Raw genomic sequence first — 16,170 nt, 5'->3', positions numbered from 1 at the left:
CCATCAGGGAAAAACAAGGAGTCCTTCATCCATTGGAAGACCTCCCTTTTTTGGGCCTTTGTGAGGCAGAACGGAGCGTGTGGCTTAGTCCAAGTTTTTTTGGCACCTTGAGGTGGCTTCATGTTCAACTCGGCCTATCGCACAACTTTTCTTGGTCAATTCGAGCCTTTATGTTATCCTTCGTCTTCTCAGTGTCCACTATGGTGCTCCAAATGGCTTCACTGATATTCTTCTCGGTGTGCATTACATCAATGTTATGCGGGAGCTCCGGAAACTCAAAGTAAGGAAGCTTCCAGAAGCACGGCTTGTGGGTCCATTGGTGTGTCTCCCCATATCCCAAGAAACCATTCCCATCGAGGTTAGGCTGGAGAGCGTCTAACTCGGCCTTGGTTTCTGTCCGGTCTTCGGAATTGGCTTCGGTGCATGGACAACGCGGCCTTTTTTGAAGCTCTTTACATCACTCCTGTATTCATGGCTCTGCTCAAGGAACTGTCGAGCTTCATCAAAGCAGGAATACTTGCCACCCTTGTTTAGCCAGAAGAAAGTCACGGCTTGCCCGCACTCCGGACAAGGCCACTTCCCATGTGTACACCACCCGCGAGAACAAAGCACGTGCCGGCAAGTCATGCGGAGACGTGTGGTACCGGACATACATATCGAAGTGTTCCTTCTTTGCCGCGTCATAAGTTCGGATCCCGCGATCTTCCCACCCAAGAAGCAAGTCATCAATCGGTGGTTCCGGATACACGTTCATGTTCTTACCCGGGTATTTCGGTCCCGGGATTATCATCGACACAAACATGTACTCCGATCTCGTGCGGACGCCGGGGGTAGGTTCGGGGGAATAACAAACACTGGCCAACAACTGTATACCGCAGCCGACATACCATATGGATTGAACCCATCGGTTGATATCGCAATTGCTACGCTCCTCGGGTCACCGGCTTTCAGGGGATATTTCTTGACAAAGTTCTTCCATGCGGTACCATCCGACGGATGTATCATCTTGCCACCGTCCGGTCTGATCCCTTCTACAGCCCACCTCATCTGCTGGGCGGTATCCTCGGTCATGAAGAGCCGCTGGATCCTCGGTAGGACTGGAAGATAGCGGAGGATATTCTTGGCAACCGTGGTCTGCCTCTTCGACCATCACCATTGGTGTCAACCTCAAAGTACCTAGAGCTATTGCAATGGATGCAATAGTTTGTGTTAGCATGCTCCTCTCTGAATAGCATGCATCCCTTTGGACAAGCGTGTATCTGCTGAGATGACATCTTGAGGTCACTGAGCAATTTTTTCGAATAGTAGAAGTTTTGCGGCAAGAGGTGCCCTTTCGGCAGAATGCTGCCAACGAGGACCAGAAGTTCATCGAACCCATCTCTGCACAGGTTCCTGTGGCACTTAAAGGCCAAAAGGCGAGCGATGGCATCTAGTTGGGTAACATCTGTATTTACGTGTAGGGGTTTCTGCGAAGCAAACAAAGCCTCGTAATACTTCTTTGTGTTTTCCTCCGGCTCCTCACTTGTCTCCGCATCCCTAGATGTCTCCGCCTCTACATGAGGGCTTTCTGGCACATTACCATTAGCCAAGTTCTCTAGGCACCTATCAAACCCGAGTATCATATTCTCTCGTAGGCTGAATCTGCCGCACCTCCTTCCTAGCACGTTTCTTCGCCTTTTCTCCATGAAAAGTCCAAATCTTGTAGGACTGTTTGAACCCAGACTTGATCAGGTGAAGACTCATAGTTTCCTTGTCCTGTGTTTTTTGGTTGTTGCACTTACTACAAGGGCAAAAAACTGTTCTGGGTTTGCTAGGGATGTCAAACGCCCTGTCCACGAACTGCTTGGTCTTTTCTCCCCATTCCTAAGTATATTTCCACGGACCAATTCTGCCATCGTACATCCAGTCACGATTATCCATCCTCTAACCAGCACCAAAACAGACAAACTTAGAATTTTTATCAAACATGATCCGCATTTTAGTTTTTCCTTTTTTACGCATGCATCAACCTCGAATCTCTACTAGGTGGGCTCCTAGCAGCCGCCGGATCCGTAGATTGAGTACGTTCTCCCTGCTCTACCCTGATCCGAGTCAGGATTTCGGCAGCACCTCCCCGCTGCTCTCCCGATACACGTCTCGCCAAAAAGCCGAGAGGGGTGTGCATCCGGAGAACAACGGGGAGGCGCTGCCGAAATCCTGACTCGGATCGGGTAGAGCAGGGAGAACGTACCCAACTACGCATCCGCCGACTCGTCCCGATAAATGCCGTAAGAGTTACGCTTCATAATATGCGAGACCACTAATGCATATTTATCCGCGTAACCCTTACGGTCGGGAAGAGACGCCTAGGTATCGCGACATACTTGGTGATCTAGACCAAAAAAAAACCTAGGTACAAGAGAGGCGAACGGATTCTCACCCTCGAAGCGTGATCGACAGACCGGCGAAGAAGACCAACGACCCTCCGGCAAAATCCCCTCCAGGAAAACGGTCTCTCCGAGCAACGCTCCTCAAGCACCCTGACAACGCTGGCCCCTGTGTCCACCTCGAAACATCATCTGCATATCGAGAAAACTAATTAGTGATAAAGACCATTTGTTTGCTCTAAATCCGACTATTATAAATACACTATTTCTAATAAATTGTGCCATAAATCCCATTTCTACCGTAAATACTAGCATACCGGCTGGCATAATATGTTTTAACTACAAATTAGCATGCATAATATGTTTTAACTACCCTAAATACTATGTAGGAGCTGCCACACGCAGCTCCCCTTCTTCTTCAACCTCTCTCTACTCTCTCACAAGAACACATCCAGGCTAACACACACACACACATGTATCAAGGAAGAACACAGAAGCTTTGCCGTGAGACTCCCAACCACAAGTGCTACATTTTCCACTCTTTCTCATATACTTGCCGCAGCCTACGTGCTATCTTTGATCTAATACATGCATGAACTAAAATCAGACACTAACTAACAAGATTAGTTCCAACATACTATAAGTAATATGCAAAAAAAAAAAAATCACATACCGGCTCTGGCCGCCGGCGGGTGAGCAGCAGCGGCAGGTGCGGGTGAGGGGCCGGCAGCTGCGGGTGAGCGGCAGCGGCAGGGAGCAGCAGCGGCCACGGCGGGGGAGCGGCAGCGGCGGGGGAGGGCCGGGTGAGGGGCAGCAGCGGCCGCGGCCGGGGAGAGGCAGCGGCGGCGGAGCGACAGCGGCGGGGGAGGGCAGCGGCGGGGGAGAAGCAGCTGCCTGCCGCGGCGGGGGAAGCGGCGGCAGCGGGGGAGGGCCGGGCGAGGGAGCGGCGCGCAGCGGCGTGGAAGCGGCGCGCGGCGGCGGGGGAGGGCCGGGCGAGAGAGCGGCGGCAGCGGCGGGGGAGGTCGAGGCGGCGGCGTGCGGCGGGGGAGGTCGATGCGGCGGCGTGGCGGGCGGGCGTGGGCGGCGCGTCGCTGGCGGCGGCGGCGAGCTGGGAAAAGGAGGGCCGCGCGTGCGTGTGTTGTGTGGAGGAGGAAGCCGCGCGGCAGACCTTATCCACGCCCTTTGCCGTGCACGGCTTCTTTGCCGTGCGGCAAAGCGGCTTTGCCGTGCGGAGGGCGACGTTGCCGTGCGCTTTTGCACGGCAAAGATCTTTGCCGTGTGCCTTTGCACGGCAGAGGTCTTTGCCGTGCGACTGTGCACGGCAAAGTTTTTTTTTTTCATTCAACAATGATTTTTTTTGTTTAGGGTGTCCAAATACTTTTTACTACAAAATTTTATGTATTTGCGATATCATTTGTGATAAGGTGAACATGCTGAATTGTATTTGGGATATCATTTGTGATAAGGTGAACATCCGAGGCACGCACACCGCCGTTATCGGGGGGGGAACGACCGCCGGGGCACCGGAATGCCACCAAAAGTTGCAAGTGGACCTAGGATATGTGTGAAAGTGTGTTGGAAGGTGTGATTCACCAAATGGTGCAAGGCATAGCTCCCATGTGTGAGATTCCTCTCTTTCGGGCGATAACACTTGGAAGATTCCTCGACTTGTAGGCTGAAGTGTCCCGCTGCGGGTATACCGGTGGCTATAGTGTGCCAAAGTGTGCCAAACCTAGCTTTCCATGTGTATATGTCCTAAACAAAACTAAACCTATCAAAAAGTATGTTGGTGGAACCTCGCGCGGTGAAATCTAGGGGGTAGACCCCCGAGGCACGCGGACCGCCGTTATCGGGGGAACGACCGCGGGGCACCGGAATGCCACCAAAAGTTGCAAGTGGACCTAGGATATGTGTGAAAGTGTGTTGGAAGGTGTGATTCACCAAATGGTGCAAGGCATAGCTCCCATGTGTGAGATTCCTCTCTTTCGGGCGATAACACTTGGAAGATTCCTCGACTTGTAGGCTGAAGTGTCCCAGCTGCGGGTATACCGGTGGCTATAGTGTGCCAAAGTGTGCCAAACCTAGCTTTCCATGTGTATATGTCCTAAACAAAACTAAACCTATCAAAAAGTATGTTGGTGGAACCTCGCGCGGTGAAATCTAGGGGGGTAGACCCCCCGAGGCACGCAGACCGCCGTTATCGGGGGGGGAACGACCGCCGGGGCACCGGAATGCCACCAAAAGTTGCAAGTGGACCTAGGATATGTGTGAAAGTGTGTTGGAAGGTGTGATTCACCAAATGGTGCAAGGCATAGCTCCCATGTGTGAGATTCCTCTCTTTCGGGCGATAACACTTGGAAGATTCCTCGACTTGTAGGCTGAAGTGTCCCGCTGCGGGTATACCGGTGGCTATAGTGTGCCAAAGTGTGCCAAACCTAGCTTTCCATGTGTATATGTCCTAAACAAAACTAAACCTATCAAAAAGTATGTTGGTGGAACCTCGCGCGGTGAAATCTAGGGGGTAGACCCCCGAGGCACGCGACCGCCGTTATCGGGGGGAACGACCGCGGGGCACCGGAATGCCACCAAAAGTTGCAAGTGGACCTAGGATATGTGTGAAAGTGTGTTGGAAGGTGTGATTCACCAAATTGTGCAAGGCATAGCTCCCATCTGTGAGATTCCTCTCTTTCGGGCGATAACACTTGGAAGATTCCTCGACTTGTAGGCTGAAGTGTCCCGTCTGCGGGTATACCGGTGGCTATAGTGTGCCAAAGTGTGCCAAACCTAGCTTTCCATGTGTATATGTCCTAAACAAAACTAAACCTATCAAAAAGTATGTTGGTGGAACCTCGCGCGGTGAAATCTAGGGGGTAGACCCCCGAGGCACGCGACCGCCGTTATCGGGGGAACGACCGCCGGGCACCGGAATGCCACCAAAAGTTGCAAGTGGACCTAGGATATGTGTGAAAGTGTGTTGGAAGGTGTGATTCACCAAATGGTGCAAGGCATAGCTCCCATGTGTGAGATTCCTCTCTTTCGGGCGATAACACTTGGAAGATTCCTCGACTTGTAGGTCGAAGTGTCCCGCTGCGGGTATACCGGTGGCTATAGTGTGCCAAAGTGTGCCAAACCTAGCTTTCCATGTGTATATGTCCTAAACAAAACTAAACCTATCAAAAAGTATGTTGGTGGAACCTCGCGCGGTGAAATCTAGGGGGTAGACCCCCGAGGCACGCAGACCGCCGTTATCGGGGGGAACGACCGCCGGGGCACCGGAATGCAACCAAAAGTTGCAAGTGGACCTAGGATATGTGTGAAAGTGTGTTGGAAGGTGTGATTCACCAAATGGTGCAAGGCATAGCTCCCATGTGTGAGATTCCTCTCTTTCGGGCGATAACACTTGGAAGATTCCTCGACTTGTAGGCCGAAGTGTCCCGCTGCGGGTATACCGGTGGCTATAGTGTGCCAAAGTGTGCCAAACCTAGCTTTCCATGTGTATATGTCCTAAACAAAACTAAACCTATCAAAAAGTATGTTGGTGGAACCTCGCGCGGTGAAATCTAGGGGGGTAGACCCCCCGAGGCACGCAGACCGCCGTTATCGGGGGGGAACGACCGCCGGGGCACCGGAATGCCACCAAAAGTTGCAAGTGGACCTAGGATATGTGTGAAAGTGTGTTGGAAGGTGTGATTCACCAAATGGTGCAAGGCATAGCTCCCATGTGTGAGATTCCTCTCTTTCGGGCGATAACACTTGGAAGATTCCTCGACTTGTAGGCTGAAGTGTCCCGCCGCGGGTATACCGGTGGCTATAGTGTGCCAAAGTGTGCCAAACCTAGCTTTCCATGTGTATATGTCCTAAACAAAACTAAACCTATCAAAAAGTATGTTGGTGGAACCTCGCGCGGTGAAATCTAGGGGGTAGACCCCCGAGGCACGCAGACCGCCGTTATCGGGGGAACGACCGCCGGGGCACCGGAATGCCACCAAAAGTTGCAAGTGGACCTAGGATATGTGTGAAAGTGTGTTGGAAGGTGTGATTCACCAAATGGTGCAAGGCATAGCTCCCATGTGTGAGATTCCTCTCTTTCGGGCGATAACACTTGGAAGATTCCTCGACTTGTAGGCTGCAAGTGTCCCGCTGCGGGTATACCGGTGGCTATAGTGTGCCAAAGTGTGCCAAACCTAGCTTTCCATGTGTATATGTCCTAAACAAAACTAAACCTATCAAAAAGTATGTTGGTGGAACCTCGCGCGGTGAAATCTAGGGGGGTAGACCCCCCGAGGCACGCATACCGCCGTTATCGGGGGGAACGACCGCCGGGGCACCGGAATGCCACCAAAAGTTGCAAGTGGACCTAGGATATGTGTGAAAGTGTGTTGGAAGGTGTGATTCACCAAATGGTGCAAGGCATAGCTCCCATGTGTGAGATTCCTCTCTTTCGGGCGATAACACTTGGAAGATTCCTCGACTTGTAGGCCGAAGTGTCCCGCTGCGGGTATACCGGTGGCTATAGTGTGCCAAAGTGTGCCAAACCTAGCTTTCCATGTGTATATGTCCTAAACAAAACTAAACCTATCAAAAAGTATGTTGGTGGAACCTCGCGCGGTGAAATCTAGGGGGTAGACCCCCCGAGGCACGTAGACCGCCGTTATCGGGGGGAACGACCGCCGGGGCACCGGAATGCCACCAAAAGTTGCAAGTGGACCTAGGATATGTGTGAAAGTGTGTTGGAAGGTGTGATTCACCAAATGGTGCAAGGCATAGCTCCCATGTGTGAGATTCCTCTCTTTCGGGCGATAACACTTGGAAGATTCCTCGACTTGTAGGCTGAAGTGTCCCGCTGCGGGTATACCGGTGGCTATAGTGTGCCAAAGTGTGCCAAACCTAGCTTTCCATGTGTATATGTCCTAAACAAAACTAAACCTATCAAAAAGTATGTTGGTGGAACCTCGCGCGGTGAAATCTAGGGGGTAGACCCCCGAGGCACGCAGACCGCCGTTATCGGGGGAACGACCGCCGGGGCACCGGAATGCCACCAAAAGTTGCAAGTGGACCTAGGATATGTGTGAAAGTGTGTTGGAAGGTGTGATTCACCAAATGGTGCAAGGCATAGCTCCCATGTGTGAGATTCCTCTCTTTCGGGCGATAACACTTGGAAGATTCCTCGACTTGTAGGCTCGAAGTGTCCCGTCGCGGGTATACCGGTGGCTATAGTGTGCCAAAGTGTGCCAAACCTAGCTTTCCATGTGTATATGTCCTAAACAAAACTAAACCTATCAAAAAGTATGTTGGTGGAACCTCGCGCGGTGAAATCTAGGGGGTAGACCCCCGAGGCACGCGGACCGCCGTTATCGGGGGGAACGACCGCCGGGGCACCGGAATGCCACCAAAAGTTGCAAGTGGACCTAGGATATGTGTGAAAGTGTGTTGGAAGGTGTGATTCACCAAATGGTGCAAGGCATAGCTCCCATCTGTGAGATTCCTCTCTTTCGGGCGATAACACTTGGAAGATTCCTCGACTTGTAGGCTGAAGTGTCCCGCTGCGGGTATACCGGTGGCTATAGTGTGCCAAAGTGTGCCAAACCTAGCTTTCCATGTGTATATGTCCTAAACAAAACTAAACCTATCAAAAAGTATGTTGGTGCAACCTCGCGCGGTGAAATCTAGGGGGGTAGACCCCCCGAGGCACGCAGACCGCCGTTTTCGGGGGGGAACGACCGCCGGGGCACCGGAATGCCACCAAAAGTTGCAAGTGGACCTAGGATATGTGTGAAAGTGTGTTGGAAGGTGTGATTCACCAAATGGTGCAAGGCATAGCTCCCATGTGTGAGATTCCTCTCTTTCGGGCGATAACACTTGGAAGATTCCTCGACTTGTAGGTCGAAGTGTCCCGCTGCGGGTATACCGGTGGCTATAGTGTGCCAAAGTGTGCCAAACCTAGCTTTCCATGTGTATATGTCCTAAACAAAACTAAACCTATCAAAAAGTATGTTGGTGGAACCTCGCGCGGTGAAATCTAGGGGGGTAGACCCCCCAAGGCACGCAGACCGCCGTTATCGGGGGGGGAACGACCGCCGGGGCACCGGAATGCCACCAAAAGTTTCAAGTGGACCTAGGATATGTGTGAAAGTGTGTTGGAAGGTGTGATTCACCAAATGGTGCAAGGCATAGCTCCCATCTGTGAGATTCCTCTCTTTCGGGCGATAACACTTGGAAGATTCCTCGACTTGTAGGTCGAAGTGTCCCGCCGCGGGTATACCGGTGGCTATAGTGTGCCAAAGTGTGCCAAACCTAGCTTTCCATGTGTATATGTCCTAAACAAAACTAAACCTATCAAAAAGTATGTTGGTGGAACCTCGCGCGGTGAAATCTAGGGGGTAGACCCCCGAGGCACGCAGCACCGCCGTTATCGGGGGAACGACCGCCGGGGCACCGGAATGCCACCAAAAGTTGCAAGTGGACCTAGGATATGTGTGAAAGTGTGTTGGAAGGTGTGATTCACCAAATGGTGCAAGGCATAGCTCCCATGTGTGAGATTCCTCTCTTTCGGGCGATAACACTTGGAAGATTCCTCGACTTGTAGGCTGAAGTGTCCCAGCTGCGGGTATACCGGTGGCTATAGTGTGCCAAAGTGTGCCAAACCTAGCTTTCCATGTGTATATGTCCTAAACAAAACTAAACCTATCAAAAAGTATGTTGGTGGAACCTCGCGCGGTGAAATCTAGGGGGGTAGACCCCCCGAGGCACGCAGACCGCCGTTATCGGGGGAACGACCGCCGGGCACCGGAATGCCACCAAAAGTTGCAAGTGGACCTAGGATATGTGTGAAAGTGTGTTGGAAGGTGTGATTCACCAAATGGTGCAAGGCATAGCTCCCATGTGTGAGATTCCTCTCTTTCGGGCGATAACACTTGGAAGATTCCTCGACTTGTAGGCTGAAGTGTCCCGCTGCGGGTATACCGGTGGCTATAGTGTGCCAAAGTGTGCCAAACCTAGCTTTCCATGTGTATATGTCCTAAACAAAACTAAACCTATCAAAAAGTATGTTGGTGGAACCTCGCGCGGTGAAATCTAGGGGGGTAGACCCCCCGAGGCACGCAGACCGCCGTTATCGGGGGGGGAACGACCGCCGGGGCACCGGAATGCCACCAAAAGTTGCAAGTGGACCTAGGATATGTGTGAAAGTGTGTTGGAAGGTGTGATTCACCAAATGGTGCAAGGCATAGCTCCCATCTGTGAGATTCCTCTCTTTCGGGCGATAACACTTGGAAGATTCCTCGACTTGTAGGCTGAAGTGTCCCGCTGCGGGTATACCGGTGGCTATAGTGTGCCAAAGTGTGCCAAACCTAGCTTTCCATGTGTATATGTCCTAAACAAAACTAAACCTATAAAAAAGTATGTTGGTGCAACCTCGCGCGGTGAAATCTAGGGGGGTAGACCCCCGAGGCACGCGACCGCCGTTTCGGGGGAACGACCGCCGGGGCACCGGAATGCCACCAAAAGTTGCAAGTGGACCTAGGATATGTGTGAAAGTGTGTTGGAAGGTGTGATTCACCAAATGGTGCAAGGCATAGCTCCCATGTGTGAGATTCCTCTCTTTCGGGCGATAACACTTGGAAGATTCCTCGACTTGTAGGCTGAAGTGTCCCGTCGCGGGTATACCGGTGGCTATAGTGTGCCAAAGTGTGCCAAACCTAGCTTTCCATGTGTATATGTCCTAAACAAAACTAAACCTATCAAAAAGTATGTTGGTGTGGAACCTCGCGCGGTGAAATCTAGGGGGGTAGACCCCCCGAGGCACGTAGACCGCCGTTATCGGGGGGGAACGACCGCCGGGGCACCGGAATGCAACCAAAACTTTCATGTGGACCTAGGATATGTGTGAAAGTGTCGTGTAAGGTGTAAAGCTGCAAGAAATTGCACCAAATATGTGGGGGCGATAACACTTAGCAGACACCGAACCCCCGTTAATTTGCTCCGAAACCCTGATATGTTGGGGGGAGGGGTCGATGAAGATGTAGATTACTTGTTTTATCGGTATACAGATTGTATTAAGTAACACTAACAAATAGTCTACAAAAAGTAAAAACTAATTTTACAACAAATATAAGTATTAATATAAATATGAATACTACAAAAGAAGGGAAAGAAATGAAACTGTACTCTGTGCCGTGCAAAAACGCACGGCAAAGGGTTGGCCTGCACGGCAAAGCCGTCGTTGCCGTGCATGCATCTTTGCCGTGCGCCTTCGTGGCCTCTTTGCCGTGGGGGTTACTTTGCCGTGCGCCATCTGGCTGCTTTGCCGTGCGGGGATGCTTTGCCGAGCGCCGTGCTGGCTCTTTGCCGTGCGCTGTTTGTTTGCCGTGCGTCGCCCGGTGCCACACGGCAAAGAATTCATTGCCGTGCGCGAGGCGCACGGCAAAGAACTTCCGCACGGCAAAGGGCGCTGGAAGCACACGGCAAAGACCCGTGCACGGCACTGAGCTTTTTTCCTGTAGTGAACGGAGGTTGGAGAAAACAGCAGGTGTTGTGTAGTGGGCATTTCTTAGAGATGCTATTAGGACACGTCTGCCTTTGACCTCTGTGGCACACGTCGTGGTGTCATCCACCATGCCCGGGACTTCACGTACGGGCTGCGCATACACCGACTCGTCCTGCCTAGCTAGCTAGCTGCCTCTCACTCTCGCTCTTACCCTAACCAGGCCCGACCGGCGCTAGTGTACACCATATCTATGTATCTCCGGTACTGAGAGTAGTGCAGCGCAGCTCGGTAGGTACCAACCGTATCTTGAATTCATGATTGCTTCGTGTATTTGCGTCAATTGCGAAATGAATCGGTTCATTGCATGCAACAACAAATCTGTCATAATCATCTCTGATGATCCATGGATACCAAATAGCTGGCCAATGGTATGGGGATTACGGCAAGAGGAAACATAATGCTCTTATAGCAAAAAAGTTGATTAGTCCAATTATTTGGGACAGGCTCTTTCTGCACCCGGGTGCATATGCACCCTTTATTTGAAATGCATATTAAACATATTTACAAATGTCAAAAAATACAAATAAAAATGCCTCGCGTATACCTTGATATGTCACATGCTCATAAAGCTGTTTCAGCAAAAATCGATATGTTTTGTGCACTGTGCAAAAAAGATAAATTTTTGGTGCTAAAATAGTCTATTTCTCGAAGCATTGTTTGTCTTTTTTACACAGGATACAAAAATTGTCGGTTTTATGTGAAACTTGATACACACACATAGAACATGTCTCTCTACATGCTAATTTTTTTTCCTAAATTTTTTACATTTTTGAAATATGTTTTATACATATAGGGTGCATATGCACCCGGGATCAGTTTTGGTTTTCCGAATTATTTGAGCTTGGGATGAAGATATTATAAGAGAAAACTTTTTTTACTATTGATGTCAACAGGATCCTTTCTATACAACTATCACCAAACAATACAGATGATTTTGTGGCGTGATGATACACAATGAATTCTCTATTTATTGTCTTATCATAGTGAATGGAAACATCGGTTTGATAATAGGGAAAGAAATCTATGTGCTCATTAAATGGGCTGTTAAAGCCATAAACTCCCAGATGGCACATTGCTTATGGGATAACTATGAAGTTCATCACAAATACCATCTTGCTAATTGGGATTTAGTGAGCATGAAACATGATTTTGGAGGTCTAGGGATTCCAAATATTAGAGACTTGAATATTTCTTTGTTAGCTTCTTGGATTAAACGTTTCAATTTGGATGATCATAAAATTTGGAAAGAAATTGTGCAATTTAAATATAGAACTCAACACCCCAACATTTTTACATGTAGCAATGTGAGAGCTTCCCCTTTTTGGAAAGGGGTGTTGTGGGCTTTTAATGCTGCAAAATTTGGATATCAATGGCTGGTTGGAAATGGTCAGAATGTTAAATTCTGGGAGGACCAGTGGTTCGGAGGTACTAGCCTCGCTATTCACTTCTGGGAATTATATATTATTTGCAACGAACAAACCAAAACTATTTGTGAAGTGTGGAACGGGAGTGAACTGAAGCTTTCCTTTAGGAGGTGTTTCAATGCTAGATTAATGATGCAATGGGATGAGTTGAAAGCTATTGTGCATCAGCTAGAGTTGAACGAGGAACCCGATCAAATGGTTTGGAAGCTGAATGCTTCGGAACTTATTCGTCCCATTCCCTGTATGCTGTGATAAATTTTAGAGGTGTTAAGCCTGTGTTTATTCCTGCAGTGTGGAAACTAAACATACCCCCTAGGGTGCAGGTATTTACGTGGTTATTTTCAAACAATAAAATCTTAACGAGGGATAATTTAGCTAAAAGACTGTCAATCCAAGACATGAGATGTTTATTTTGCTCTGAGCTTGAGAGTGTGGAGCATCTGTTTTTTGGGTGTGATATTGCTAAAAATGTGTGGGATTCTGTTTGTACTATTATGAAGAACAGGTTGGACACGATTATGAATCAGTGGCTAGATTGTGGGTTAGTAATGAAGCTAATGGGGCTGTTAATACGCTAACATCTGCTATCTTTTGGAACATGTGGAAAATGAGGAATGAAATCTTTTTTGGTCGACTAATCTGGTCGGGTATGCAGAGTATCTGGCGGAGGATTGCACGTCTGCTCAGGAAATGGATGCCGTTGTGCAAGGAGCGATGGCAGGAGAAGATAGAAGATTGGTGCGTGGAGCTGGAGAAGAAAGCGCTGGAACTTCCCCAAATCGGGTGGCGATGAAAAGGAGGAGGATTGGCACGAATGTGATCGGTCCAGGAACCCCAGAGGCGTACGGTGATGTCAAGCTTAGAGCCTGATCCACAAAGAAAGCAAAAACTGCCCAGCGGAGAGAAGAACATGTTCCAGGAACCTTTGCAAAAGTGCATTTCCTTTCTTAGATCTAATCTAAAGTGATGTTTTCAGTTCTGGTTTTGCTGCATTTTAGTGAACGTTTTGCCTCCAGGATAGGCTGTAAGGGTCTTAAACTGACGTATGTAAAAACTTGGTTTCATTTCTGTGAAATGGAACAGGGCAGAGTGCCTTTCATCTAACAAAAAAAAATCTATGTGCTCGTGGGCAATCAAGTATAAATAAATGGTGCTATAACTTATGGAAAAATTCACATGGAAATCTCGTCATGGCACTCTCCCCTCTAATGGAGTTCTTGCAAATAGGCATGTTCCTGTTTCTAGCCATCGTCCACGATGCGAGATTCACCGTCAAGATGACATAGTCTCTTTGAGTGTGATCATGCACTGGAAGTTTGGTGGAAGCTAGGACTGGCGGAGACGATAGAGAATACAATTCAAGTGCGCCGAGCTAAAGTTCTTGAAGATCCATTTGTAAATGAATAAGGTGACGATGTGATGAAATTGATATTCATGGCCTACCGGTATATATGGTGGATAACTCGTGAGATAGTTCATGGTGAGAAGTGCCTTGGAGCTCGATTTCTGTGATGTCTCTTCAAATAATTACAACAAATAATATCAGGGTTTTAAGGAAAAAATGTTAGCAGGTCTAAACCGAAAGAGGGCCATGTCTTGATCAATGGTAGATGCAAGTATATCATGTTTTACAATTTAATTCTATTTAATACCGGCATGTCTCCGTCTTCCTGTTTGGAAAATATAGGGCGTATAAGTTTAGTCAAAAGTCAACATCTTCTAAATTACGTCTAAGTTTATACAAAATAATATGAACATTAGAATACAAAATCAATATCCATAAGATATATTTTCCTAATATTGTGCATGTTGATGTTTTTTCCATAAATATTTGATCATACTTAGCAGGGTTTAATTTTGCCAAAATTTATATGCCTTATTATTTTCGGAAGGAGTAATTAATTAAGCACAAGAAATGCATGCAAGCTGGCATACCAGTGTCTGAAGGGCACGTAGCACTGTACGTGTGGATCGATCGGTCCCAATGAGACACGACACTGATCTGAAACTACGGATTCCCCTCGGTTTGGGCTAAAAGCTAAAATGCTGAATACAAAGCACAGTGCCCACCGTATCCGTGCAACTGTAAGAGGCCCCTGTCATTGCTCATCGATCAGCCTAACAGTTGTTCCATCGGTTACTACAGTATCACATGGGCCATTTTACTATCAATTTGAGTTGGCAACGTAGATATGCAAGGCTCCAAATTAACATTTAAAATAGCTCGAAGTAATTTTAGAAAAATCAACTATGCTCATACATAACTTGTATATACGTACCATGCCACGAAGTTTTAGATCCAACTTCAGTACCTGCGGCAAACTTCAATGCATAGCTCAATTTGTTAACCGGATTCAGACATGAGGTTTTGTGTAGCATGATAGTATGATACGTATATGGTATCTCTTTCAATTGTTTTTTTTTTTCAGACAATTTTCACAGTTCTAGTGCTCAAGGGGGCGGATTGATGATACAGTAAGTATATTAATAAATCACCATAGTATACGTACACACACGTACTCATAGAATTATACCATATAGCACGACCGATCACTGCATTACAATTATCCAAAAAGAGAACATCTCTTTAAAAAGGAAATGATAAGAGGTAGCCGGGTACATGAGATCATGTACGATAGATAACACATCCATATATATGACCTAAGAACGATCCATGATCACACACACCAAAACACATACAAGTGATAACAATATAGTCGATGGATCGTGCAAGCTGCTGTACCATACACTCTCGTAGTGTAGTGGATTGATGGAAAGGAAGGGATGATGGATGTCTATTGGCACTGGAAGCCTCTGGGGACGCTCTTGCCGCAGTAGTTGACGAGGAGGCTGAGGTCGATGGGCACGTTGAGGTTGATGCCCAGGATGTTGGCCTTGAGAGCGGTGCAGAGGCAGACGGCGGCCTCCACGTCGGCGAGGCCCTGGATGAGCGAGCAGCACGGCTTCTTCGGCGGCGTCCCCAGCTGCAGGTTGATGAGGCCGCTGAGCACGTTGGCGCAGACGCCAAGCTTGAGCGCGTCGATCGGGCACTTGGCCCGTCCGCCGCCTCCTGAACCTCCTCCGCCGCTGCTTCCTCCACCACCGCCGCCGCTTCCACCACTACCTCCACCGCTCCCTCCTCCGCCGCTGCTTCCTCCACCGCCGCCGCCGCTTCCACCACTGCCTCCACCGCCGCTTCCCCCGCTGCCTCCGCCTCCACCTTTGCCGCCACCGCCAGTCCCACCACCCCCACTACCTCCTCCTCCACCACCACCGCCGCCTCCGCCCGGGCTGGGGCAGTACCCGCACGCGTCGGAGAAGGTGAAGAAGAGCAGGTTCATGGCCAGCAGAACGGCGATCACCGCCACCTTCTTCGCCATGGCTACTCCGTACCTTTCCGACTTGCTACTATGTGCGCGTGTAAGATCAGCTCACTGATATGCTTCCCGGTGTCTGTGTGGGTGTGTCAGTGCAAGAGAGCTCGGGCTGCTATTTATAGGCCGAGATAGAGACGGGGTTTTGCTCCTAGCTATCTAGCTAGAGAGATATTTCACTGGACGAGCGCGGCACCGATCACTCTCCGGCCATGTGAAGGTTAGCAAGAGCTAGTAGCTAGCTCGCTGGCCGCTACAGATGCACGCATGTGAGCTGGCTCTAGTGGAAGGAAGGAGACAAGTGAGTGATTTGGAGGGTTTCCATTTCTGGGGCCATCACGGCCTAGTGCTGGCGGAAACGATGGCGTACGGTTTCTATCGCTCCGAGTACGTAGCATCCTATATCACTGTAGTCTTATGCTTTACAGTACACCTGCTAATAGGCTGCTGCGTTGGTGTTT

The 16,170-nt window shown here is 49.3% G+C and overlaps 1 protein-coding gene across 1 annotated transcript; it reads right to left on the bottom strand.

The window, feature by feature from the left end:
* Positions 1–15,091: 15,091 nt before the first annotated feature.
* LOC124694498 (putative glycine-rich cell wall structural protein 1) lies at positions 15,092–15,828 on the bottom strand. The gene has a single exon (XM_047227486.1). The coding sequence runs from the start codon at positions 15,713–15,715 to the stop codon at positions 15,131–15,133; it is 585 nt and encodes a 194-aa protein (XP_047083442.1). The 5' UTR covers positions 15,716–15,828; the 3' UTR covers positions 15,092–15,130.
* Between the last annotated feature and the right edge of the window lie 342 nt (positions 15,829–16,170).

Source organism: Lolium rigidum, chromosome 3 (assembly GCF_022539505.1).
Source record: "Lolium rigidum isolate FL_2022 chromosome 3, APGP_CSIRO_Lrig_0.1, whole genome shotgun sequence".
NCBI classification, from domain to species: domain Eukaryota; kingdom Viridiplantae; phylum Streptophyta; class Magnoliopsida; order Poales; family Poaceae; genus Lolium; species Lolium rigidum.
The sequence above is the reverse complement of the archived record's forward strand: the minus strand, read 5'-3'. Positions and strand labels throughout refer to the sequence as shown.

Excerpts from the sequence above, each read along its gene's own strand:
- LOC124694498 (XM_047227486.1), bottom strand. The coding sequence starts at position 15,715 with ATGGCGAAGAAGGTGGCGGTGATCGCCGTTCTGCTGGCCATGAACCTG.